The 26248-nt window shown below is 40.5% G+C and overlaps 1 protein-coding gene across 2 annotated transcripts in view; it reads left to right on the plus strand.

Annotated features, from left to right (window-relative positions):
• Positions 1–2126: 2126 nt before the first annotated feature.
• Positions 2127–26248, plus strand: part of fam166b (family with sequence similarity 166 member B) — a 61584-nt gene continuing 37462 nt past the window's right edge. For both annotated transcript variants that reach the window (XM_028804612.2, XM_051930151.1), the window contains exon 1: positions 2127–2280. In XM_028804612.2, the coding sequence (XP_028660445.1) occupies positions 2213–2280 (68 nt within the window). In that variant the 5' untranslated portion in view covers positions 2127–2212. The remainder of the gene's footprint in view (positions 2281–26248) is intronic.

A 26248-nucleotide genomic window follows, 5' to 3' on the forward strand; every position in this document is an offset into this window, starting at 1 on the left:
TGTTGAACATTTAGGGGAAAAATGTGATGAATGTCAAGAGAACAAATGTATACCAGATGGACACATTTGTAATATCTGGTTCACTAAACCATTTATTGCATATAAACAGAGCTTATTTATGCTCGAAAGGGCTAGAAAGGATAGACTTGTGTCCTGTGTGCGTGCTTTGCTAAAAATGTATAACTTGCCTTGTTTTCGTAAAGCTATCAAGAATGATGTGGATGATATTATAGCAGAGTTTGAGAAGGGAGAGATACCCATTGATGCTTACGCACAGCTAATCCAGCCTGCAGTGAAGACCAGCTTTATGTGGTCGGCTCTGTTCCAAACAGAGAAAATAGGCTTACATAATTTAGTGAAATACAAATATATTAAAAATGTGTTGGCTTAAACATTTTATTTAGATGTATTACCGGCTCACTGATGGGTTGGGACCTGGTTTGCAATTTGATTTATGTTTTCAACAGTGTATACAATTCTTGTATTTTCACTTCTTTTTAAATTGAATTGCTAATCGTATTCAAACAAGCTTGTGTGACTATTTTACAACTGTTTAACCTGCTTTTATTCATACTTTTAAGCAATTAATGTATAACAGTGTGTAACCTGGAAAGTGAAGACAACATGTTATTTTGCTATGTTTGGAATTTTGCTTCAATAAAAATTGTTTAAAGCACTTTTTTTGGTATCTTTTTGATTCATTCAATAAAACTTGTTGTTTTAAATCACTTTGGTATCTACTTTACACCTTGCTTTATAAAGGGCATGTTTTTACATGGCTGTTTGGGATGCACTGCTTTAAATCACTTTGGTATCTACGATATGCCTTGCTTTATAAAGGGCATGGTTTTACATGGCTGTCAAGGTAACGGTATGCTCTGGACGTGTTTGGGATGCACAGCCAGGCTCCTTGGGTGTGTAAACAGAGTCTCTCTAAAGTTTTCTTTTCCATCCTCCTGCAGGGGTCTGTCACTCAAGCTCTCTGTACTCTCTGTACACACCCGGCGCTGTGCGCAGCCACAAGCAGGATGCCTGCTCCGCCCAAAATCGCTGACTTACCTTTTGACACCTTACAGGGGCCCCGAAGGACCGGTTCGGATCACAAAGATGAACAGACCCAGTTTTTAGGATCAAGGCTAAGAGCAGCCAACCATTTTCCATACGCACGACTGACAAAAGCCCGATGCCGGTCAAACAGCGCACCCGACAACTGGCAGGGATCAGAGCGCAGGGAAACACCCAAATTAACTCAGGTGGCATACGGTGGGTACCGGAAATGCCAAGGGGGGCGGGACAAACACCTGTCAAAAATTTATGATGGATAAAAGTGACGCTCCTTTACTACTTACAGAATACGGAAGTGCTTTATTGTTTATTTGCCGTTATACAATAGCAGGGGTGGGCAATTGTTTTGGCTCAGGGGCCACTTTGTGGAAGTGGAGGTTAGCGGAAGGCCGCACCTTTTAAAATGATTGCATTCATTAGTTAACTTTGCATTTCAGAACAGGTATAAATTGTACCATAAAAATCAATAAATATAAATTAAATAAAATAGTGGCAGTTTTATTCAATTTATTTATTGTGCTAATTTCATATCATCTACAGTTGCAAGCACATTTAATTTTAGAATCAGTTTAATGAGACAAATGTACCCTATCACACTTTTCTACAATTTTTTTGAAATCAGGAGTGAGATTGCTTGTTGAGATTCTCATCACAGCCTGCAAGTTAATGTCTGTCAAAGAGCATCTATATTTACTCTTGTTGATCTTCTTGATGTAATAGATAACTAATTTCTTGAACAAACAGCTTATTATTTCATTCAAAATATTGTCTGTTGAACTTGTTAAATAATTAATTGTATGCTATTTTTATAAATTTTATTATTATTATTATTATTATTATTATTATTATTAGTAGTAGTAGTAGTATCCCATATCTGCCCAATAAAGAGTTAAATTTTCTGTTTATTCAGTACAATTTAGTTTGGTACATTTTTACAGTTGACTGTGGACTGACCCACAAGGTAGAAATCAACTCGGGGCAGGGCGCCATTCGGCAGCACTGAAACGCACCCCCGTCCTTCTGCTGAGGAGCCGTCAAACGGCAGATTCTAGTAGAGCCAGCAGGTACCTGATGACATCACTTCAAAGGTGGAGCGAGGGATTCCAGGGAGACGAGAAACAAACAGCCAGGATCAGTGTGCCGAAGAATGGAGTACAGCTTTCCACCTAAAATCAGCACCGTGCTTATGACGGCAGACCCCCACTACATTCCAGGGTAAATACTTCGATTTTAATACTAAGAGATCTAGATTAGAGTTAAAACAGAAACTTATCCTGCGATGTACTGGTGTCGAGAGTTGGTTCCTTCCCTGTCCCTAGTTTACCGGCTAGGCTGGATAGGGTCCAGCCAGAAAGACTACGTCAATTTGAAAATTAAAGGATTACTTGCTGGTTGTACATTCGAGTAATGTAGAAAAGATGCAATTTCGTCCTGATATGGAGGGATTTTACCAGCTACTTTGAAAGTTTAAGTTTAAAGATTGTTCTGTGTAAAATCTTTTCCTTTTGTATTACACGAGCCTAGCAATAGCAAATCACTTTTGTTTTTGTGGATTAAGTCTAAAAGGGGATGCGGGGGGCTGGGATTATGGAATTAATTAGGTGTCGCCAGTTATAGGACTGTATGAAAAACCCGGAAATTGCAGAGAAAACAGACATGCTCACGTAGTATTAGAGTACGGGTGTAAGGAGTTGGCGGTCTTCACTGGTGATTTAAAAGACAGTCGGTATGCATAGATAGTCAAATTAAGCCGCCGTGCGCGTACTGGGAGAAGGAAATAGGTTCAGTAAACATATGGCTAGGGCAGCACATATTATTAGTGCCTGTAGCACCATCTTTGTTTGCAAAAAAGAAAAGGAAACGCTAAATAAATAGTCCTGTAAGAAAAGGAGAGAATTATTCATTAAATTATAATTATAATCCGCAGCAATTCAACTGAGGGTTACGGAAAAACGAGCCTCATTTTCGGCAGACGGCAAAAAAGAAGGACTGTACGGGTCTACACAACATCGTAGCACCCACTTACACGGTGTCCGTTTGGAATTGTATACTAAACACGCGCTTTTCGGACACATTGATATCAGTGTCTCATTCTGAAATGAAAAGCAACAATTTATCTGTCTGCCTGTTTGTCCTCCCTGCGTATTATCTACTCAATTCATGTAGCCTAAGCCATAGACATATATAGAGAGACACCGCATTCACTGTATTGCCCAGTCGACACGATACGTCAGCGCGTACGCCATATTGCGAGTGGCAAAAGTGCCATTTAAACTAATACAGGTAAACGTGGAAACCGGGCTTTCTGACGAAGAAACAATAACATTTAAAACAGTATCGTTTACATACAACAGATTTTGGCGAATCGTTTAAATGCAATTATTTATATCCATTTATACACTAATAATGGCACTTATTAAAAAATAATTATTATTAAATAATTCCTCCCATATAATTAACATTTCTCGGACTGCCTTCTTCCATCTCCGAAACATTTCTAAACTTTGTCCTGTTCTTATGCAACACAGTACTGAAGTATTGATTAATGCCCTAGTCACCTCACGTATAGATTACTGTAATGCTATTCTATCTGGCATCCCACAAAAACTTATCCATCGCTTACAACTTCTTCAAAATTCTGCTGCCAGGATAATAACCTGCTGTTCTAAATCCGCTGAACATATTACACCTATTCTCTCCCAACTTCACTGGCTCCCTGTTAACTACAGAATACAGTACAAAATACTGCTTTTAACATTTAAAGCTCTCCACAACCTCACTGATCTCCAACAGACTTACACTCCCTCTCGCTCACTCAGATCCTCATCTGCAGCTCTACTTTCTGTACTGCACATCAAACTCTGTTTTATGGGAGCGCGAGCATCTCTCATAGTGCTCCTCAACTCTGGAATCCTCTTCCCTCTCATATACGTCAGCTCGATTCAATAACACAATTTAAAACTACGCTCAAAACGTATCTTTTCAAACAGGTATACTAATTGTGAATTTTGCACTGTTACTGCCAGTTATCTTTCTTTGTCTTTCTTTTAACAGTGAAATGATACACTCAATGACAAAAATAAACAATTTTATTGTATACAAATTGGCTTAATAATTTCCAAAAACATTTCACTCATTCTTCTCTCAATCTCTCTCTCTCTCACACACACACAAGCACACACACACAATGTGGTTACTTAAATACTGTTATTACAGGATAGGATCTAAAATCCTTGAAACAGAACTGTCTTACATAGCTTTTTCTGTGTGTTGCCACTCAGTAATTTGAGAATTCAGTCTGTCAATATGGTGCAGCCTTAGTTTGTGGAAGACAGACACAACTAAAGACATGAGCATAAAATGATGGTTGTCAATTTCAAACTGTGTTTCCCCAATGTGCTCCTTGAGAAACTAACACATCATCTGAACCAATCTCAGCCCGAACAAACTGATTGATCAAAGATCCACTGACAGCTTGCCTAATGTCGACTATCGGTTAACACGCTCAGCTACTTTGACCACCTTGACTGTACCCTCAGAAGGAATCATCAAACCTCCTTTGTTTTTTTAATGTGAGCAAGTGGTGGCTTTGATCATGTGATGCCGGTACAGCATCTGTTACCAAACTAGCACGGCACACATCACAGGACAGCTTTCTCAAAATCCTGTCTAAGGGCTACCTCTCACTGCTTCCTGAGGTGGATTTCTTTGGGAAACTTTCAAAGTTTGAGAAATGTTATCAGCTGACAACAATCTACATAGTTAGTGACTAAATACGTTTAGCCAAAACGTTGTTTGAGGGCTCACTTGAGCACATAAATGCATAGTTTTGCTAGCTTAGCCTGGCGTAGCTAAAGTTAAGATTATAAAACGGGATTTTCTAATGGCCAAATATAACCAAAACAATTGTTCAGCGTTACCTATGAAATGTAATCCCTGTGATCTGGTTTGGAGTGTACAGCGGTTTGTACATTCCCAAGCAGCACATGCGTGAGGCATCTTTATCCATTACTTCACTCCACAGCAGTGCCACACGCAATATGGTGGTGACGTTGACGTACGATGCTGCTGGTCATGAGGCGTCTAGTAATTCTATGTCTATGGCCTAAGCGACCCAGCACGTGAGTGGTTGCTAGGGTAATGAATAACAAGTATCAATCGCATGCCAGAACTGCGCATGTAGCTACAAACGCGGAAGTGGCTTAGACTCTAATAAGTAGGCTAATGATGAGTAGGTACTGGCGATTCCATGCTGGCTATTTACGGGTGTGTGACTGGGCATTTCGATGATCTGGCACCCCAATTCAGGGCTGTTTGCCGGCCTGTATCCGGCAGCTGTAGAAGAAAAGCAAGAAACGGGGTCTGTTCAAGTCTACACTGCATTGCAGGACCCACGTCCACGGGATGAGTTTGGAATCGGCAGTTAAACCAAACCCGAGCTTTTCGGACCCATAGACATCACTGACTATTTATTTGAGATGAGTGAAAAGCAAATGCGTGTGTCCCCTCAAATGGTGGCGCTAGATTCTTGCCCCACACTTTGCAAGGGGATTTCACTGACTGAAATATAGATGGATTTTACATTTGAGAAATTAACGGGAAAACCGACTGGGACCGCACCCACTGCTGCCTCTTGTTAATTCTGTCACATTCAGCTTCTGTTACTTACAAAATTTTTCCTACTGTAGATTAAGTGGTGAGTTCCAACTGTGAATTGAGCAGCGAGTGAGCGAGTGGATGAACAAGTAAGGACGACAGAAGGTAAAAGCGCTATTTATTTAATAGTGTATTCACATTAACATAACGTTTCCCTCTGAACAAATCGATGAAAGAGTGGATGAACAAGTAAGGACGACAGAAGGTAAAAGCGCTATTTATTTAATAGTGTATTCACAGTAACATAACGTTTCCCTCTGAACAAATCGATGAAACTAACGAGTCTTCGAGACTTTAATCAAAGTAAAACACCCCCCCCCCCCCCTTACGTATTAGCATAATTTTATATTATTAATGTGTTTTGCAGTTGGTCAATGATGTATATTGAATGTATTGTTGTGCCAGAACCATTGTCATTAAAAATATATATAACAGTGAAAAAAGAAGCAATAAGTAAATCTCACGAGCAGCAGGCAGTCGGCGAAGTACAGGTTGTTTGCTGTCAGTATCTGTTAACGCTAACATACTGTCTGTTATAATGTTAGTGAAATGTTTAGGGTCAGTACAACTGTTTACTTCAGCAGTATGATATTACTGAAAAGGTTTCTTGTATTGCATACAGATACCCAAGTAGGCCCAAGTAGAAGTAGGGAAGGTAAAGTCATTTTATTGTTCTTTCATACATACATGATCATACATGTTCATTCATACATTCAGATGATACAAAGTAAAAGTAAAGAATGTCACTTTTTAGGTGTATTTCTGCATATATACTGCTTTGCAGAGTATTCTGAATTGTATCAATTTTCTTTGACTGAATATGAAATTTTAACCTGAAATTTTGCTTTCAGTGAAATTTTCATTTCAAAGTACTGAAACTCTTAATGGGCTTTGGGCAACATTGTCTAAAAATCTTAGGAAGAAGAAGAAGAAGAAAAAAAAGAGATACACCATACAAATGTATTTAACTTATACATTGTGGAAGCTCTAACTTTAAATAAGTGAAAAAGAATTGTGTATAGAGTATTGTGTTCTGTTCTTTTGAAGAGCAAAAACAACATAAACAGAATGAGACTGTCAATTACTTTTTTAAAAAATTTTATTGGATTTATTAACATCAAATAACATTCCATACAAGAAAGAAAAATTTTACAAAGCTAGGTTTGAATCAAATCAACCCCCACCCATGAGAAAGTGAGCTAGGTCAACAGAGTAAAACTTTAATAGTAGGAAAAATAAGTAAATAAATAAAAAGAATAAAAAAGGGAAGAGAATCACCTTCCTCAATTTAAATGCTTATTCTAAAATGTTATTGATTAGATCCTGCCAGGTTTTAAAAATGTTTTGCACAGATCCTCTAAGTAAGACTTTGATTTTATTTCAATTTCAAATCTATATATATATATATATATATATATATATAATTCACTAAGACCATGGCAAGCAAGACGCACACAAGACATGGCAAGCAAGACGCACGCAAGACAGAGCCACGCCTGCTAACTCACAGAGCCCCACTCACCAACTCTAAGACCACAGGATATGCATGACAGAGCCCCCCCCGGCAACTCTAACCCTCTACCCGAGTCCACCCTCGCTCTTGAGGCATGCAGCACCTCACCAAACACCGCCTCAGTCGCTTTCATCTCTGCTACAGTCCACATGCATCTCTGAGCCACGTTGACTTTTCATTGTTCTTTTCGGTTCTGGCTGCTTTTCTATTTATAATCCACCAAGTCGCCCGACTATGGGATACACACACACGCAAGACAGAGCCCCGCCCGCCAAATCTAACCCTCCTCCCGCGTCATGGGGTACGCACAACAGACCCTCATGTGCCAGCACGCAACACCTCACCAAACACTGCCTCACTCACTTTCGTCTCTGCTACAGTCCACATGCACCTCTGAGCCACGTTGACTTTTCATTGTTCTTTTCGGTTCTGGCTGCTTTTTTATATATAATCCACCAAGTTGCCCGACCATGGGATACAGTGCATCCGGAAAGTATTCACAGCGCATCACTTTTTCCACATTTTGTTATGTTACAGCCTTATTCCAAAATGGATTGAATTCATTTTTTTCCTCAGAATTCTACACACAACACCCCATAATGACAACGTGAAAAAAGTTTACTTGAGGTTTTTGCAAATTTATTAAAAATAAAATACTCAATACTTTGTCGATGCACCTTTGGCAGCAATTACAGCCTCAAGTCTTTTTGAATATGATGCCACAAGCTTGGCACACCTATCCTTGGCCAGTTTCGCCCATTCTTCTTTGCAGCACCTCTCAAGCTCCATCAGGTTGGATGCTCAGCCATTTTAAGATCTCTCCAGAGATGTTCAATCGGATTCAAGTCTGGGCTCTGGCTGGGCCACTCAAGGACATTCACAGAGTTGTCCTGAAGCCACTCCTTTGATATCTTGGCTGTGTGCTTAGGGTCGTTGTCCTGCTGAAAGATGAACCATCGCCCCAGTCTGAGGTCAAGAGCACCCTGGAGCAGGTTTTCATCCAGGATGTCTCTGTGCATTGCTGCAGTCATCTTTCCCTTTATCCTGACTAGTCTCCCAGTCCCTGCTGCTGAAAAACATCCCCACAGCATGATCCCCACACCACCATGCTTCACTGTAGGGATGGTATTGGCCTGGTGATGAGCGGTGCCTGGTTTCCTCCAAATGTGACGCCTGGCATTCACACCAAAGAGTTCAATCTTTGTCTCATCAGACCAGAGAATTTTCTTTCTCATGGTCTGAGAGTCCTTCAGGTGCCATTTGACAAACCCCAGGTGGGCTGCCATGTGCCTTTTACTAAGGAGTTGCTTCCGTCTGGCCACTCTACCATACAGGCCTGATTGGTGGATTGCTGCAGAGATGGTTGTCCTTCTGGAAGGTTCTCCACTCTCCACAGAGGACCTCCGGAGCTCTGACAGAGTGACCATCGGGTTCTTGGTCACCTCCCTGACTAAGGCCCTTCTCCCCCGATCGCTCAGTTTAGATGGCCGGCCAGCTCTAGGAAGAGTCCTGGTGGTTTCGAACTTCTTCCAGTTACGGATGATGGAGGCCACTGTGCTCATTGGGACCTTCAAAGCAGCAGAAATTTTTCTGTAACCTTCCCCAGATTCGTGCCTCGAGACAATCCTGTCTTGGACATCTACAGACAATTCCTTTGACTTCATGCTTGGTTTGTGCTCTGACATGAACTATCAACTGTGGGACCTTATATAGACAGGTGTGTGCCTTTCCAAATCATGTCCAATCAACTGAATTTACCACAGGTGGACTCCAATTAAGCTGCAGAAACATTTCAAGGATGATCAGGTGAAACAGGATGCACCTGAGCTCAATTTTGAGCTTCATGGCAAAGGCTGTGAATACTTATGTACATGTGCTTTCTCAATTTTTTTATTTTTAATAAATTTGCAAAAATCTCAAGTAAACTTTGTTCACGTTGTCATTATGGGGTGTTGTGTGTAGAATTCTGAGGAAAAAAATTAATTTAATCCATTTTGGAATAAGGCTGTAACATAACAAAATGTGGAAAAAGTGATGCGCTGTGAATACTTTCCGGATGCACCGTACGCACGCACGCAAGACAGAGCCCCGCCCGCCAACTCTAGCACTTACTGTTGCCGGTTGCATTAACAAGCAACCTTTGTGGCGTCACATGCATGTACTTACACTGACGACAAATATGACAGCTCTTCCTCACGAACAAGATTTCGCAAGACGGGAAAAACGGAACACCTGCAACATAACCTTCACATTGTTTTCCTTTTATTTCTGATCCCATTCAACAACTATGTGGCAACATCGACTTCTCAACTGTGACTCCGGAACAACTCAGTACGCGAGCTATATTAAGCGCCACCAACGAAGACTCGCTACACCTTAATGAACAGGTACTGAAAGTAACGACAAAGTAACTTTCACCAGCGTTGACTCCATCGTCACATCAACTTTCATTCCCCGAAGAATTTCTTAGCAGTCTTACTCCCACTGGCATGCCTCCGCATAAACTCAAACTTAAAATTGGTTCAGTCGTCATGCTTCTCAGAAACTTCATGCCAGCAAGAAGTCTCTGTAAAGGCACTAGACTGACTGTTACCAGCATTCACTGCAATGTACTAGAGTGTAAAACAATCGCAGCTGCTACCTCACAAACTGTTCATATTCCTTGGATTTCCCTGACCCGATCAGATTCAAATTTGCCTTTTACTTTTACACGCAGGCAATTTCCTGTTAGATTGGCCTTTGCAATGACAATTAATAAGGGACAGGGACAAACTTTCAAAAAGATATGCCTGTATCTGCCAAAATCAGTTTTCAGTCACGGACAATTGTATGTTGCTCTCTTCAGAGTTCCACCTTTTCATTCACTCACAGTCGTATCCTCAAACCCACCCCATTTGGACAACTGTGTCTTTCAGGAAGTGTTCACACATCAATAAATAATTATGCGGCGCGGGTTGGCTAGTAATATATAACATCAGTTATCCACTGACTTAAAAGAGGTGAGTTAGGATTCTTCCAGTTGAGCAAGATAAGTCTATGTTGAAACAGTGAAGTAAAGGCAATTACAGTTTTTGTCCTTCTCCACTTTAAGCCCATCTGGAAGTACACCAAACTCAGCTGTTAGTGGATTAGGAGAGAATGTGACACTAAGGCTGTCTGAAAGGCATTTAAAGATTTTGGTCCAAAATTATGTTAATTTGGTGCACGCCCAAACATATGGCCCAATGTGGCTGGAAATTGATTGCAATGTTCGCATGTTGGATCTTACCCTGGAAACATTTTGGAGAATTTTAAACGAGACAAATGCGCTCGATTTATGATTAAGTTGAATAATTGTATGCTTTGTGCATATGGCGCTAGAGTGAATTCTGTGCATTGCTACCTTCAACTCCTTTTCTGAAATGTCCAGTGAGAGATCCTTTTCCCATTGTACTCTGGGATCTTTGAAAAGCAGGGACTTTAAAATGTTTTTATATATTACAGGAATGCTATCCGAGTTCTAAAGACTGATCAATATTTTATCCGGACTAGATGTAGGTGGGAGGTGAGGAAAACTGGGCAGGTTTTGTTTAACAAAGTTTCTAATTTGGAAGTAGTGAAAGAAATGTGTTGTTGGAAAGTTAAATTTGGAGTGTAATTGTTCATAGGATGCAAAGATGTTATGTATATTGTAATGGGCAGCCGGGATGTTTACCCGGCCGGAACACCTCCATAAGGGAAGGACCGGGGGAAGGCGCTTGCACGGGGCAATACTTCCCCCGGGATGACAGAGGGCAGCCCACCTGGCTTGCTACACTGCACAGCCACGGAGCAGGGAAGCTCAACCCTGCTGTGGCCCATGGACACCGCCGGAGGCATGTGGAGAAAAGCTGTGCCCTCCTGTGCAGGGCTGCTGTCACACCCAGAAGTGCAGCCGGAAGGTGATCATAGAACAGCTGGAGCACTTCAAGGTCTTCTATAAAAGGAGACAGCTGCCACCACTCAGGTAGCCAGAGGCGGGAAGAAGGAAGACCGAGCTAGCTGGGAGAAGAGTGGAGGCAGCCAAGAAAAAGGAAGAAGGGACTGAGTATTGTGTGCTGGTGCTTATCTACTGTGCTGTAGGGAGCAGGGTGAAACGCTCCCCAATTGCAAATAAAAGGCGTGTTGTGTGGCAAAGTTGTGATGTCTGTCTGTGGTCCGGGCTTCTTCATTAAAAAGGTTTACATGTTATGTTTACCCTTAGGTATTTAAACTGATCTGTAATGATAAAAGGGAAGATGTCCAATCTAATACTGTGTGCTAGACAGTTCACTTGAAAGAGCACACTTTTATTCTAGTTAATTCTCAGACCAGAAATCTTTTAAAAGTCTGTTAGTGCTGTTAGGACTGCAGGCACAGAATTTTGTGGATCTGATATATATAGATAGATAGACTGTGGTGGGCTGGTGCCCTGCCCGGGGTTTGTTTCCTGCCTTGCGCCCTGTGTTGGTTGGGATTGGCTCCAGTAGACCCCTGTGACCCTGCTGTAGTTAGGGTTAGAGCAGGTTGGATAATGAATGGATGGATAGATAGGTATATATAGTACCATTTCATCAGCATATATTGCAATTTCTGTTCAAGTCCTTTTCTGATATGAGATAACCCCCATTATCTCATAAGCATTTCGACAGTGGTTCAATGGTGAAAGCAGTGGTAACAAGGGACATCCTTGTCTGTACCAAGTTCTAGTTTGAAGTAGTCTGAAATCCATCCATCCATTGTCCACCGCTTATCCGAAGTCAGTCGCGGGGCAGTATCCTAAGCAGGGAAGCCCAGACCTCTCTCTCCCCGGCCACCTCCTTCAGCTCCTCTGGGGGGACCCCGAGGTGTTCCCAGGCCAGCCGGGAGATATAATCCCTCCAGCGTGTCCTGGGTCTGCCCCGTGGCCTTCTCCCAGTGGGACATGCTCGGAATACCCCCCTAGGGAGGCGTCCAGGGGGCATCCTGACCAGATGCCTGAACCACCTCAACTGACTCCTCTCAATGCGGAGGAGCAGCTACTCTACTCCGAGTCTCTCTCGGATAACTGAACTCCTCACCCTATCTCTAAGGGAAAGTCCACCCTGCGGAGAAAACTCATTTTGGCCGCCTGTATCCGCGATCTTGCTCTCTAGGTCACTACCCAAAGCTCGTGGCCATAGGTGAGGGTAGGAATGTAGATCGACTGGTAAATCAACAGCCTCGCCTTTTGGCTCAGCTCTCTCCTCACCACGACGGACCGTTGCAGAGCCCGCATTACTGCGGATGCCGCACCGATCCGTCTGTCAACCTCCCGCTCCATTCTTCCCTCACTTGTGAACAAGACCTCGAGATACTTGAACTCCTCCACTTGAGGCAGTAATGTGTTCCCAACTTGGAGAGAGCATTCCACCCTTTTCCGGCAGAGAACCAGTCTGAAATATTGCTAATACAAACTGAAGCTCCTGGACTGGTATATAGTAGTTTGATCCATGCACAAATGTTTAGGCCAAACCCAAATTTCTCCAATGTAGTGAAAAGGCAGTTCCATTCAACCATATCAAATGCTTTTTCTGCATCCAACGATAATAATATCTCCAGGGTGTTAGACTTTGTGGGTAAATGTATTATATTAAACAGCCGTCGAAGATTGGAAGCTAAGTGTCTGCCTTTAATGAATCCAGTTTTGTCTTGTGACAATATCGAAGGAAGTACTTTCTCTAAAATCTGGCATCCCCTCAGTTTATACCATCAGGACTTACGATGAGGAGACTCCCGCTGACAGGTACAGTCTTCCCTTTGTCCTCGATTTGGTGTCCTACTGCTAGTCTGTCTGCACCAGTAGAACTCTTCTCTGAACATCATGCACGTCTCCTTTAACCAGTCCATCAGAGTCACTCAGGAGATGCTGCACAATGGGCTGCTGCTACTCCTTTCCTCAGTTGTTCTAAGGGGTGCCCCCACACCAGCACCAGACTGGAGTGCAGGTCTTCTTTTTGGGTAACATAAGCTTCTCACCATCCTGCCTCTCTTCTCCTGTAACCTCCATATATACTGTATATATTATCCTGCCTGATTGGGTGCAGATGTCATCCTCTGCTCACTCCAAAGTGTGAATGAGGCACTTGACTGATGAGTGCACGATTAGCCAAGCACCTCAATCAGCCTTAGAGCAAGAGCCAGAAAGCACATACCCACACCCGATAGGAGCCTTCACTCTCGGGGACTCGATTATTTATTTAAAACTGCACTTTGCCATGGACCTCTTATTACAGTGTCCTTGGTCCTGCCCCTTGGTTTTTCACACTGGGGGCATCTGTTTTGTCTTGGTAGAGTAATATATATTGCTCTACTTTCCCCTATTGTATTATTAATATGTAGCCTTAGAAAGCCTAATCTCACAGATTTACCACTGTTTATAAGGTACTATTGTATATAACTTATCCTCACCTTCCCTTCTATATCTATAACCTTAGGCAATTAGATGTAGTAAAAAAACAAGTAGAAGTTAAGTACAATACAATACAGTTTATTTTTGTATAGCCCAAAATCACACAGGAAGTGCCGCAATGGGCTTTAACAGGCCCTGCCTCTTGACAGCCCCCCAGCCTTGACTCTCTAAGAAGACAAGGAAAAACTCCCAAAAAAACCTAGTAGGGAAAAATGGAAGAAACCTTGGGAAAGGCAGTTCAAAGAGAGACCCCTTTCCAGGTAGATTGGGCGTGCAGTGGGTGTCAAAAGAAGGGGGTCAATACAATTCAATACAATACAGTACAGTACAGTACACAGAACAGAACAATTTCTCAATATAGTAAGAAATAAAAAATATAAATTTTAGAAGTACGGAGCAGAATTTAACAGTAGATGATATATCCCATAATAAGATTTGGATTTGTATAGAGTCCTGGAGACCTCATCCTTCAAGCTGCCTCCCCCATTTGGCCATTCCACAGCTGAAACAGTGCTGGACCAGCCAATCCGATGAAAGGACCCCTCTCTCCCACGATTCCTGCGATCCTCCATCTGGGATGACTTTTCCTTAGGCAGGCAAAACAACTTGGCAGGTGGGCCATGGCACCAAGTGCCACATTTGAGTACCGAGAAGAAAAACAGAATAAGTGAGGGTTAGTATACAATTATAACTGTCATGTTACTTATGTTTAAGTGCTAATGACTAACAACAGAGATGCAGTCTGTACAGTTAATCAGCAGCTCTAGTCAGGATATGCTAAACTGAAGTAGTGAGTCTTCAGCCGGGATTTAAAAGCTGAGACCGAAGGGGCATCTCTTATAGTAGCAGGCAGACCATTCCACAGTTTAGGGGCCCTATAACTAAAAGCTCGACCTCCCACTGTTATTTTATTAATCCTTGGAATCATAAGCAGACCGGCATCTTGAGATCTTAATGTGCGCTCTGGTTTGTAAGTCATGATAAGTTCAGACAAGTAAGCCGGACCTCGACCATTTAATGCTTTATATGTTAAAAGAAGGATTTTGAAATCTGCCCTAAACTTAACCGGGAGCCAGTGTAAGGATTTAAGAACTGGAGTTATGTGTTCGTATTTTCTTGTTCTTGTAATAATTCTCGCAGCCGCATTTTGGATTAACTGGAGGCTGTATAAAGAACAGTTTGAACATCCAGTGAACACCGCATTGCAGTAGTCAATCCTACTAGAGATAAATGCATGAATTAGTTTCTCAGAATCCTGTTTATTTAAAAAGCGCCTTAATTTCCTAACATTTTTAAGATGGAAGAAACATGTTTTGGACAACTTTGTAATATGTGCTTTAAATGACATGCTAGAGTCAAAGAGAACTCCTAGATTGCGGGCTGATTCAGTAAAATTGACTGGGATTCCCACTGAGTTAAATGATGACAAAATATTGTTGTGATCAGCATCATTCCCTCCAACAATTAACATCTCTGTTTTATCTGTATTTAAAGACAAGTAGTTCTTATTCATCCACTCCTTTAATTCACTAACACAACTAATTAAAGACAACACTGGAGAAACTTCATTTGATTTAAATGAAAGGTATAACTGGGTGTCATCTGCATACGAGTGAAAATTAACATTATGTTTCCTAATGATAGATCCCAGTGGAAGCATGTACAGTGAAAACAGTAAAGGTCCCAGTACTGAGCCCTGCGGGACACCATATTGAACTACTGTGTATAATGATGGAGTACTGTCAGCACATTTCTGTACATATTGGAATCGATTTGATAAGTAAGAACTAAACCAAGCGAGCACGGTGCCTGTAAGCCCAACATCATTTTCTAGCCTGTGCAGTAAAATAGAATGGTCGATGGTGTCAAATGCTGCACTTAAGTCCAACAACATAATTACAGTGGAAACAATGAATTACAGTTTAAACAATGAATTATTGATAATATTCATAAATAATAACAAAATGCAAAGTACATTTGAATATTGGCAACCATACAACCTGATTAAATGGTGATATGTAGTTCAGGCGGCACACAGTCTTCTGGTTACTTAAATGTCTCTAGTTAAGGCATCATTGATGCTCAGCTTTCAGCCACATGTCTGTTCAAAATGGCTGCTGAGCTGTGCTGTTCATTGTGTTCTCTTCATCATCACAGGTTAGCAAGAGAGATGCTTCTTCATCATATGTTGGTTGGTAAGAGAGAGATACTGAGGTTAAACACATACATTTATAGATGTTCTGTCCAACCCCGAGAGCCAATAGGACATCATGGTACTTAAAGGCCTCTGAGACAAGCCAATTCCAAACAACCATACCTCAGACCAATGGGGGAAATAGAAAATCTTCACACCTGCCCCCAAACCATATGTTAAAGTACACCTTAGCCCATTTGCGGGGGTAGAAATGACTCGTGGCCTGGAACCCCTACAGATTTTATTTTTTTCTCCAGCCTTCTGGAGTTTTTTTTTGTTTTTTCTGTCCACCCTGGCCATCGGACCTTACTCCTTTCTATGTTAACTAATGTTGTCTTATTTTAATTTCTTATTTTGTCTTTTATTTTTCTTCTCTTCATTATGTAAAGCACTTTGAGCTACTTTTTGTATGAAAATGTGCTATATAAATAAATGTTGTTGTTGTTGTTGTTTTAGCAAAGAAACACTTGCCAAACTGGTTTAAAACACACATCCCCCAAATCCTGTCGTAAAATTCAAACAGACCCATTCCTAAGGGGGGGGTAAACACTAAATTACATTGCTTTGTCTAAATTACAAATAAAGATATACAGTACAAAATATTCATCAAGTTATATGTAAAATCTCACATCACAACACTCCACCCCGATGAATGTTTTGTACAATGTCTTTATAAACAGTCTTAATTGTTTAAAGAGTCTGTTGCGTAACTTGTGCTTTGATTTGCAGTATTTGCGGTCCCAGTGTTAAAAGTTGTCCGTGACCATAGTTTGTCCATTACATATCTTCTTTATTTCAAAGACAATCTGAAGAACTTGGATGTGCTTCTGATGACTTGTATCTGCTCCGGCTTGCTTCAACTGTTCCTTTAGCTTTCTGCAGTCTTCATATGTCATCAGATCTGGTAGTTCAAAATGAGACAAGTCCACACCTTCCACTAAACTAACCATACTGCAATTTAAGTCTTTAAGAATTCTTAAAACTGACCTTTGTTCTTTACTGGTTTTGTGTCTAACTGCTAATTAGACCCCTGTCCCAAACTATTCATTTAAGCATATGCAGCTGTACAATTAACATCAAAATTTGAAAGGTAACATGCCACAGGTGCCAGTACAACCAGTTTTGCCCAAGTGCGAGCACATGTGCCACTGCATTAAATGTTCACAAACCAACCTTTATGGCCCCTCTTCACACATTTGGGGTTGATTTAGTTGCCTCTTGTGCTTTCCTACCCATGGTGCAACTCTTGACTGCCATCAGCCTTTACCCGTATAGGCTGGCATCACCACCATGAGACATCCAAGGTATGCAACTCTCATCATTCCCCCTGTAGGCCACCCCTAGAGATGTTTGCTCACCATATGCATGTTCATTGTGCTAAACACCTTGGTTCAGAATTGGCCCACTGGTCCTCTGCTTGTACCACAGCTGACAACCTCAGCAGGGCTTCCGTATTTTCCCAATTAGACTATACCTAAACATCAGAGCCCATATGACTTGCAAATGTACCAGCTGCACCTGCTTTCCTAAAAAGTTCACAAATTTGCTCAGTATACCGCTCTTTAATAATAGTATTAATTATATTAATTATCCCACTTAATTAATACCCAGAATGTATACTTTATGAGCCCAAAGTTAATCCCCTTATTTTGGCATTCCTAACTGGTTTGTTCAGTTTTCCACCCCTTGCAATACAACTTTTCTGCAGTAATAAACAAACCTTTCCTTTTAAACTATAGCTATTCTGACTAGACTTATTATTACATGACTTGTGGACTTGTTACTCACTTAAACCCCAGTAAGTGTCTTTTTCTTGCTGTCTCTTCGGTTCTTCTTCATGTCTTTGTCTTTAGTCTTTGCTTGCTTTCTTTTCCTCTTTTTTTCATTCTGCTATGTAGGCAGGTCTGCAAAATGGAAGGTGACAAAGCAGTTTCTGTCCGTCTCAACTTTTTGGTTGTTTAAACCTGGTGCCAAAACTCAAACTTTGCTTCCAGGCATTCATTGGAACAGCTTGGCCACACTGCCACTCTGCTCCAATGTGCTAGTTGTAACCCAATCTCCTGCATGGATTTTACTCTGCTAATTGCCTTCACTATTTGTTACATGCACCAACCCAAAGTCCGTAAAACCTTACAATAGAAGTAGCACTATTGCAAAAGACCAGAAAATTGAAACAGAAATAACTATTTTCCCTTTCCTGTCTTTCTGCGCTACCCTTCTACTTTTTTCATTGCCTGTGTGTCCTTTTTTAAATTTTTTTGTATGGTAACTGCTACCTGAAAGTGTGGACTAAATCCTCTCCAAAATCCCAATTCTAAATCCAGCATCTCTCCTAAAACTGACCTGTGTTCTTTACCCAAGACCAGCTCACTTTTCTCCATTTTATTACAGGGAGATTCATAGGCTGTCTTTTTAAACAACTGGTCAGTCAGGTTTCGATTTACTGAACCTAAGTGTGTGTGCTTTTTAATTACTGCTGGCCCCAGCACAGCTGTTAAGACTTTCGCACCACTGTGCATTCCTGACTTACTGTCTGAGCTTGGAAACCTTCCTGCTGCACCATTCCCCATCCTTTGTTCTTTGCCTTGTCCTGATTCATTCAAACCAAATCCTAAACTGGTGCACTTTGTTTCCAACTCAGCCATTCTTGCATTAGCACTTTTAGACCTTTCACACACAAACATTTGAATTCCATTAATTTCCATTCTTCTTTGTTTTAATTCCACACTTTTTTTACTCATTATCTTTAAACCATTACCCATTTCATGCCCTCTAGTCAACAATTGCCATTCACACTCACCAGCTTCTCTGCCTTCTATCTGATTTCTTTGTCCTAAATCAAATTTCAGCACAGCACTGGTTACCTTTCTTAACAGTGGTGAAATATCTATCGGTGTAGCATGTTCTTTAACTACTGGACAGAGCTCAGAATCACCTCGAGATTGTGGTGCAGTGGAAAATAATAATGGAAGAAAACATCCTTGCTGTTTTCCCTTCCTTTCATTCCTCTCCTTTTCCTCACACTCACATTCCCACTCTTTTTCTGAGCATCCATCTGTCTCATGTAAGTCACCCACCCATGTTTTAGGGTTCCAGTAAGATCCCGTTACTATTGCTCTAACTTTCACCATGGGTGGTTTTCCCTCCTTGTTTCCCCTGCTTTCTGTGCTTTCCACTTCAGCAGTGGGTGTTCTACATGCTGGCACTTCACAATTTTCACACCAACTGTTACATCGTTCAAAACTTTCACACAACATTCCATTTTCACTTTCATTCACTTTGCTATTTTCTTCCTTATACTGATCTTCCTTATTACCAATAATGCAATATAGTAAACCTCTTATAACAGCAGCTGTCTTCTTTATACCTGATTTCTGTTTTCCTGCTTTTAATCCTTCCAGCCCCCTTCCATTTTGTGGTATGCTCAGCTCAGCTTCTGCTTTCTCTACCTGCACAACAGGTTTCCTAGCTTTAGTCTGCTTGCTTCTGCCACTCCACTGGAAGATGGCTGACTTTAATATGAATTTAGGCATTTCTGAGTCTACAATTTTAATCTAATACAGTTTGACACCTTCGTTATGGGTTGGCCTACTTTTGCCCCTGTAAGCAAACATACACGTACATACACAAAGATCCTAAACGAATAAGTACCGTATGAATGATGAATGCATGGCCCATCACTCCCTAGCACTTTAACCACTTAAATGCCGTATGAATGACGCATGCATTTCTCACCACTCCCTAGCACTTTAATTAGGGACTCACTACGACCAGCACTGACAAACATGCGGGTGTCCTCGTGACACACATGAAGTCTCTACACTTTGTTGGTTATATTCCATTCAGCAACCAAACAATGTTTTACTTCCACCGCATTTGTACACTGGATGCCCTAAAATTCACATACATAAACACACATATACATCAACAGTATTTGCAAACAGGGTGCAAAACATGGTTACCCCAAATCCTACCCGACTACGCCAATTGTTTTGTCTTGGTAGAGTAATATATATTGCTCTACTTTCCCCTATTGTATTATTAATATGTAGCCTTAGAATGCCTAATCTCACAGACTTACCATTGTTTATAAGGTACTATTGTATATAACTTATCCTCACCTTCCCTTCTATATCTATAACCTTAGGCAATTAGATGTAGTAAAAAAACAAGCAGAAGTTAAGTTACAGTTTAAACAATGTATTATTGATAATATTCATAAATAATAACAAAATGCAAAGTACATTTGAATATTGGCAACCATACAACCTGATTAAATGGTGATATGTAGTTCAGGTGGCACACAGTCTTCTGGTTACTTAAATGTCTCTAGTTAAGGCATCATTGATGCTCAGCTTTCAGCCACATGTCTGTTCAAAATGGCTGCTGAGCTGTGCTGTTCATTGTGTTCTCTTCATCATCACAGGTTAGCAAGAGTGATGCTTCTTCATCACATGTTGGTTGGTAAGAGGGAGATACTGAGGTTAAACACATACATTTATAGATGTTCTGTCCAACTCCGAGAGCCAATAGGACATCATGGTACTTAAAGGCCTCTGAGACAAGCCAATTCCAAACAGCCATACCTCAGACCAATGGGGGAAATAGAACATCTTAACACCTGCCCCCAAACCATATGTTAAAGTACACCTTAGCCCATTTGCTGGGGTAGAAATGACTTTAGCAAAGAAACACTTGCCAAACTGGTTTAAAACACACATCCCCCAAATCCTGTCGTAAAATTCAAACAGACCCATTCCTAAGGGGGGGTAAACACTAAATTACATTGCTTTGTCTAAATTACAAATAAAAACATACAGTACAAAATATTCATCAAGTTATATGTAAAATCTCACATCACAACAGCATCCTAACTACATGTCCAAATCACCTAAACTGGCTTCTCATGATTTGGAGAATAGTGGTTATACTCCAGATTCGTTCAGTATTGTCAAGCTTCTCACCCTGTCACAGAGAGTGATCCCTGAGTATTCTGGTTGCTTGTACCGGTGATCTCACTGTTTTAGTCATTACTCGGTTCTTGTGACAAAGAACAGTACAATCAAATTAAATTTAACATTTATTTTTTATATTTTAATTAAACTAGTATTGTGAAAAAATGTTTACATGCAGTATATACTGTATACATTGAAAGGTTACTTTAACATTGTACTGTAAGAGTAAATTTAACACTGGCAAATTTGCTGTGCAGGTGAGGATGGCAGCATCATCCATGGACTTGTGTCCCACTTCACCACCACAGTCTGGTACATTTGTAAAACTGCTGCTACTTCACTGCATTGTTGGTCAAACTCACCATCATTTCTTCACTCACATGTGAACAAGACCACATGGTACTTGAACTCTTCTACTTGGGTAATTTTCTCACACCTGCAGAGAGCAAGTCATTCTAGGAGAGGGCCATAGCCTGAAATTTATTGATGCAATTATTCAGTCTGTCTGCATGACAATTAGTTATGAGCCATTCCAGCACACCCCAGAGATCACATTTGAGGATATGTGGACACGCTGTCTACAGACATCAGAAATGCAACTCTTAGGTTCCCAGATCTAATGTACCAATGTCTGAGCATTCTATCATTAGAAGCAAAGTTTCAAAGGTCTCCAAAAAACTAGTGTCTGTCACACTACTTTGTAATTTATTCCATGTGCCTATGGTTCTCTATGTGAGGAAAAACCTTCTAACAGTTTTATGAAATTTGTCTCAAACAAGTTTCCAGCTGTATCCCTATGGTTTTTTTGAAAAGTCCATTTTAAGGTAATGACTGTAGTAATTACATTTATTTTTAGTTTCAAGGTTTCAATACAGATGGGTGCTATAGAAAACCTGGAATGTTGCCAAACACCACTTTGACCGTCTAAAGGGAAAGAGGTCTTTGGAAGAGTCTTCCGGATTGTTGGAATGCTGTTAAGACTGATGGAAGTAGGTACTCCTGTTTTAAACTGACATCAGGATTCAAGTTTTGGGTAATGCATTCACCATTAGTTTGGATTAGTAAAATATAGTATCACATTTTCTGAAGAGGGTGGCATAGTGGTAGTGCTGCCATCTGAAAACAAGGAGAAAATGGGAGTTTACATATTCTCCTTGTGCCTGTGTGGGTTCCTTCCACTGTCCAAAAACATGCAGGGTAGGTGAACTGGTGATGTTTAAATGACCCTTGTGTGTGTGTTTTCACTCTTCAATTGACTGGCACCCTGTTCAGGGATTGTTCCTGCCTTGCGCCCTACGCATAATAACAAAGGCTCCAACTTCCCCACGACCCAGACCTGCATAAGCGGGGTTAAAAAAATGAATGGCACTTCTAAAGAGATTGTCAAATTTCTAGGTTCAAAGCAAGACAAGAGTTTACTTTTTTTGTTTTGTTTTTAGTTTTTTTGAATTTCCCCTTGGGATTAATAAAGTATCTATCTATCTATCTATCTATCTATCTATCTATCTATCTATCTATCTATCTATCTATCTATCTATCTATCTATCTATCTATCTATCTGTCTGTCTGTCTGTCTGTCTGTCTGTCTGTCTGTCTGTCTGTCTGTCTGTCTGTCTGTCTGTCTGTCTGTCTGTCTGTCTGTCTGATTTCATTGCCATTCTGTTTTACTAACTTGAGAAATGCGACAGTTTCCATTACCTGTATATGTTGACTTATTGACATTATCTTTTCTTAACCAGACACAATAGTTTTTCAGTGGTTTCTGGTTGTTTAAAAATTTCAGAAGTAAATTCCCAAATGTTAACAAGAAGTGACATTTGCATTGGGACATCAGTCATAAATGTAAGGAGTGTCAGCCAGTGTGAGACCATCATGCAGATTACCCTACCATGCAAGCCTGAATGGTCAATGTGAGGAAACTGCTATCCACAATAATGTTTTTAGTTGTTTAGTATCAGTTATAACATCCATCCATCCATTTTCCAACCCGCTGAATCCGAACACAGGGTCACGGGGGTCTGCTGGAGCCAATCCCAGCCAACACAGGGCACAAGGCAGGGAACCAATCCCGGGCAGGGTGCCAACCCACCGCAGGACACACACAAACACACCAAGCACACACTAGGGCCAAGTTAGAATCACCAATCCACCTAACCTGGATGTCTTTGGACTGTGGGAGGAAACCGGAGTGCCCGGAGGAAACCCACGCAGACACGGGGAGAACATGCAAACTCCACGCAGGGTGGACCCGGGAAGCGAACCCGGGTCTCCTAACTGCGAGGCAGCAGCGCTACCACTGCGCCACCGTGCCGCCCCAGTTATAACATGACTGACCTATTACAATATTTTTAACTTAATAATTGACAGAAATGATTTAATGCTAAATGTTGAGCCTAGGAGGTCACCCAGGCCTAGTAGGCAGTGTTTATTTTATTGTTTGCATGTACAGTAGTCCCCCACTCTATTGCGGTTCAGCTATTGCGCCCCCGCTATAATGCGGAAAAATTCAATAAGTACATCCTACCTGTAGTGTACTTTGCAGCCAATTCATATTAAAGCATATGGTTTTCAGCAGACAAAGAGTTTCACGTTACAGCACCCAGATGATTTCTTACAAAGCCCGTTATTGGCTGAAAGAGGAGACTCAACCAATCAGAGCAGATTTTATTCTCTTGGGCTCGGATTAGCTGCTGTTAACATGGTGTAATCTTGCAAGAACAGCGAGCGTGGGTCCCCGACGAATCGCGTATCGTGTACCTTTCTTGTGGTCCGACTGTTCTGAGCAAACTTTTGTGAACTTTTTGTTTTGTTTTAAGCCCTATGATGGCTCCCAAGCGTCCTGCATCTTATAAGCCTTCTGGTAGCAGTGAGCCTAAGTGCCAGAGGAAGACCTTGACCATACAGGAGAAGGTAAAACTGATGACGATTATTATTATGTTACTCATATCTTTAGCCCGACATCCGTGCATCATATTTGTATCCAAAGTGTGTTTTAATAAGTTTACATGTGTTTAAAGCGTTTGGGAGGGGGATTTTAAGGCTTAAACTATAAAAAAATGTGGTCTTCCTATATCGCGGATTTTCACCTATCGCGGGTGGGTCTGGAATGTAACTTCCGAGATAGGCGGGGGATCACTGTAGAGTAAATACAGTGTAAAATTGTAACAAAAAGAAGATTATGGAGTTCCAGTTTAGAAGTATGAAATGCAATTTGTATCTGCATTGCTTATTTCATACAGCTTTATTTCTTCACCTTTACCTAAAAGTGGCAACATTTTTAGCCTATTATATAGGTCGGGGTCCTCAATCATGGTCTTGGTTTTTGCTTCAACCCAACTGCTTAATAAGAAGCACTTATTGCTCAAGTAACACTTCTGCTTCACTTTAGTTGTTTCGCTTGTTAAGATTTTGAACCTTTATTGCTTATTTTAGTCCTAAACAGCTGTATTCTTGTTTTTTTAATTGCTCCTAATTTGCAATAACATGCAAATGACAAAAGAGACCAACATTTCTCCATTTAGCTTGTTACCATTTACACCTGTGTGTATTTATCATGCACTGTTGGGTTTAATTAAATACTTGGAAGGAAAGTGAAGAGAAAGTGTAGGACTGAGAATTACTCATCCATTTTGGCCTTCAAATCATTTGGATGATATCCTTAGAAAGGGGAATAAAATCTAGGATATGAGAATTACCTGACATAGCAGAGTTAAAGCACTAACAAGCCATAAAATTAAATTATTGTCAAGAATTACTTTATAATTAAGTCACCAAGTTAGAACAAAAACTTGCAGTCACTGTGGCCCTCCAGGACTGTGATTGAGGACCACTGATATAGGTATTTCTATACAGTATGTGATGTCTTTTGTTTTTATTTTAATATTTTTTATTACTTTATAAACATACACACAGGTGTATAATTAGTGATAGCATTGTGATGGGATCAAAATTTAAACTTTGACCTTTTAATGGATTTACAAGTTTTTAACAACAACAACATTTTCATACAAATGATGTAGCTCAAAGTGCTTTACAAGATGAAGAAAGAAAAAATATAAAAATTACGCAAAACTAATTAACAACAAATAAATTAAGGTTCGATGGCCAGGGAGGACAGAAAAAATAAAAGATAAAACTCCAGAGGGCCGGATAAAAAAACAATCTGCAGGGGTTCCAAGGCCATGAGACCGCCTAACCCCCACTAGGCATTCTACCTAAAATAAATTATCTAAATCAGTCTTCGTGGTTTTCAGTTTTCATGTGGAACAATAAGACGATGATAGTCATGTGGACCTCTGGCCTTCAATCCATTAATGTAGGGACTGCACAGTGCTTTGATCAGGTGGTAGTGGCATGGATCGCCACCACAGAAAACAGGAAAAAGAACAGCAGAGAATGTAGGGGTTAGTACGAATTTTGGAGCTATGAAAAAAGATAATTAAATGCATATACAGAACATCAGGGTTACACTAAAATGAAGCTATGAGAAAACCATGTTAAAGTAATGGGTTTTTAGCAGTTTTTTAAAGTGTTCCACTGTATTAGCTTTGCGAATTTCTATCGGTAAACTATTCCAGATTTTAGGTGCATAACAGAAGAAGGCTGCCTCACCACTTCTTTTAATTTTAGCTCTTGGAATTATAAGCAGACACTCATTTGAAGATCTAAGGTTACAATTTGTAGTGTAAGGTGAAAGACATTCTGAAATATAAGATGGAGTGAGATTATTTAAGGCTTTTAAACCATAAGCAGTATTTTAAAGTCAATTCTAAATGACATGTGTAACCAATGTAGTGACATCAAAACTGGACAGATGTGCTCTGATTCTCTTTTCCTAGTTAAAATTCTGGCAGCTGCATTCTGCACTAGTTGCAATCAATTAATTTAGCCATTTCTGAACAAATTTCAGTATATTTGGAGTGATGTCTAAAACCAAATCACTCCAACTGTTTTGAAATTTGACACTGTTATTGTAAAATGCTAGAAGTTTGATTTTGAGCACCAGTAGACTTCAATATATAGGTAAATTAAATATATAGGTGTGTGTATATATATTCTTGGGGGCCAAAATCCTGTTCTTGCAGTACTGGACACTAAGATAGGAAATGCTAATGCATTGCAAGGCCTGTTCATGCACGCACACACACAAACACACGCATGTACACACGCGCACACACACACACGATGCACTGTATATAGGGAAGGTATTGTCAAATGTTGAAATTGCAACTTCATGTAGAGGTCATGTGCTGCACATATGAGATTAATTTTTAACTAGTTTATATTTATAAATGTGTGCAGTACTCATAGCTTATAAATGGAGACAGTCTTAAATAATAATACATTGAATATAATTATTTTATTTGTTCTATTTTTACATCATCTTAAACAAAACAACAGATGTTGCCTTCTGGTCAGGTCTGTCAGAATAAGGGTTG

Source organism: Erpetoichthys calabaricus, chromosome 7, assembly GCF_900747795.2.
Source record: "Erpetoichthys calabaricus chromosome 7, fErpCal1.3, whole genome shotgun sequence".
Classification (NCBI taxonomy): Eukaryota; Metazoa; Chordata; class Cladistia; order Polypteriformes; family Polypteridae; genus Erpetoichthys; species Erpetoichthys calabaricus.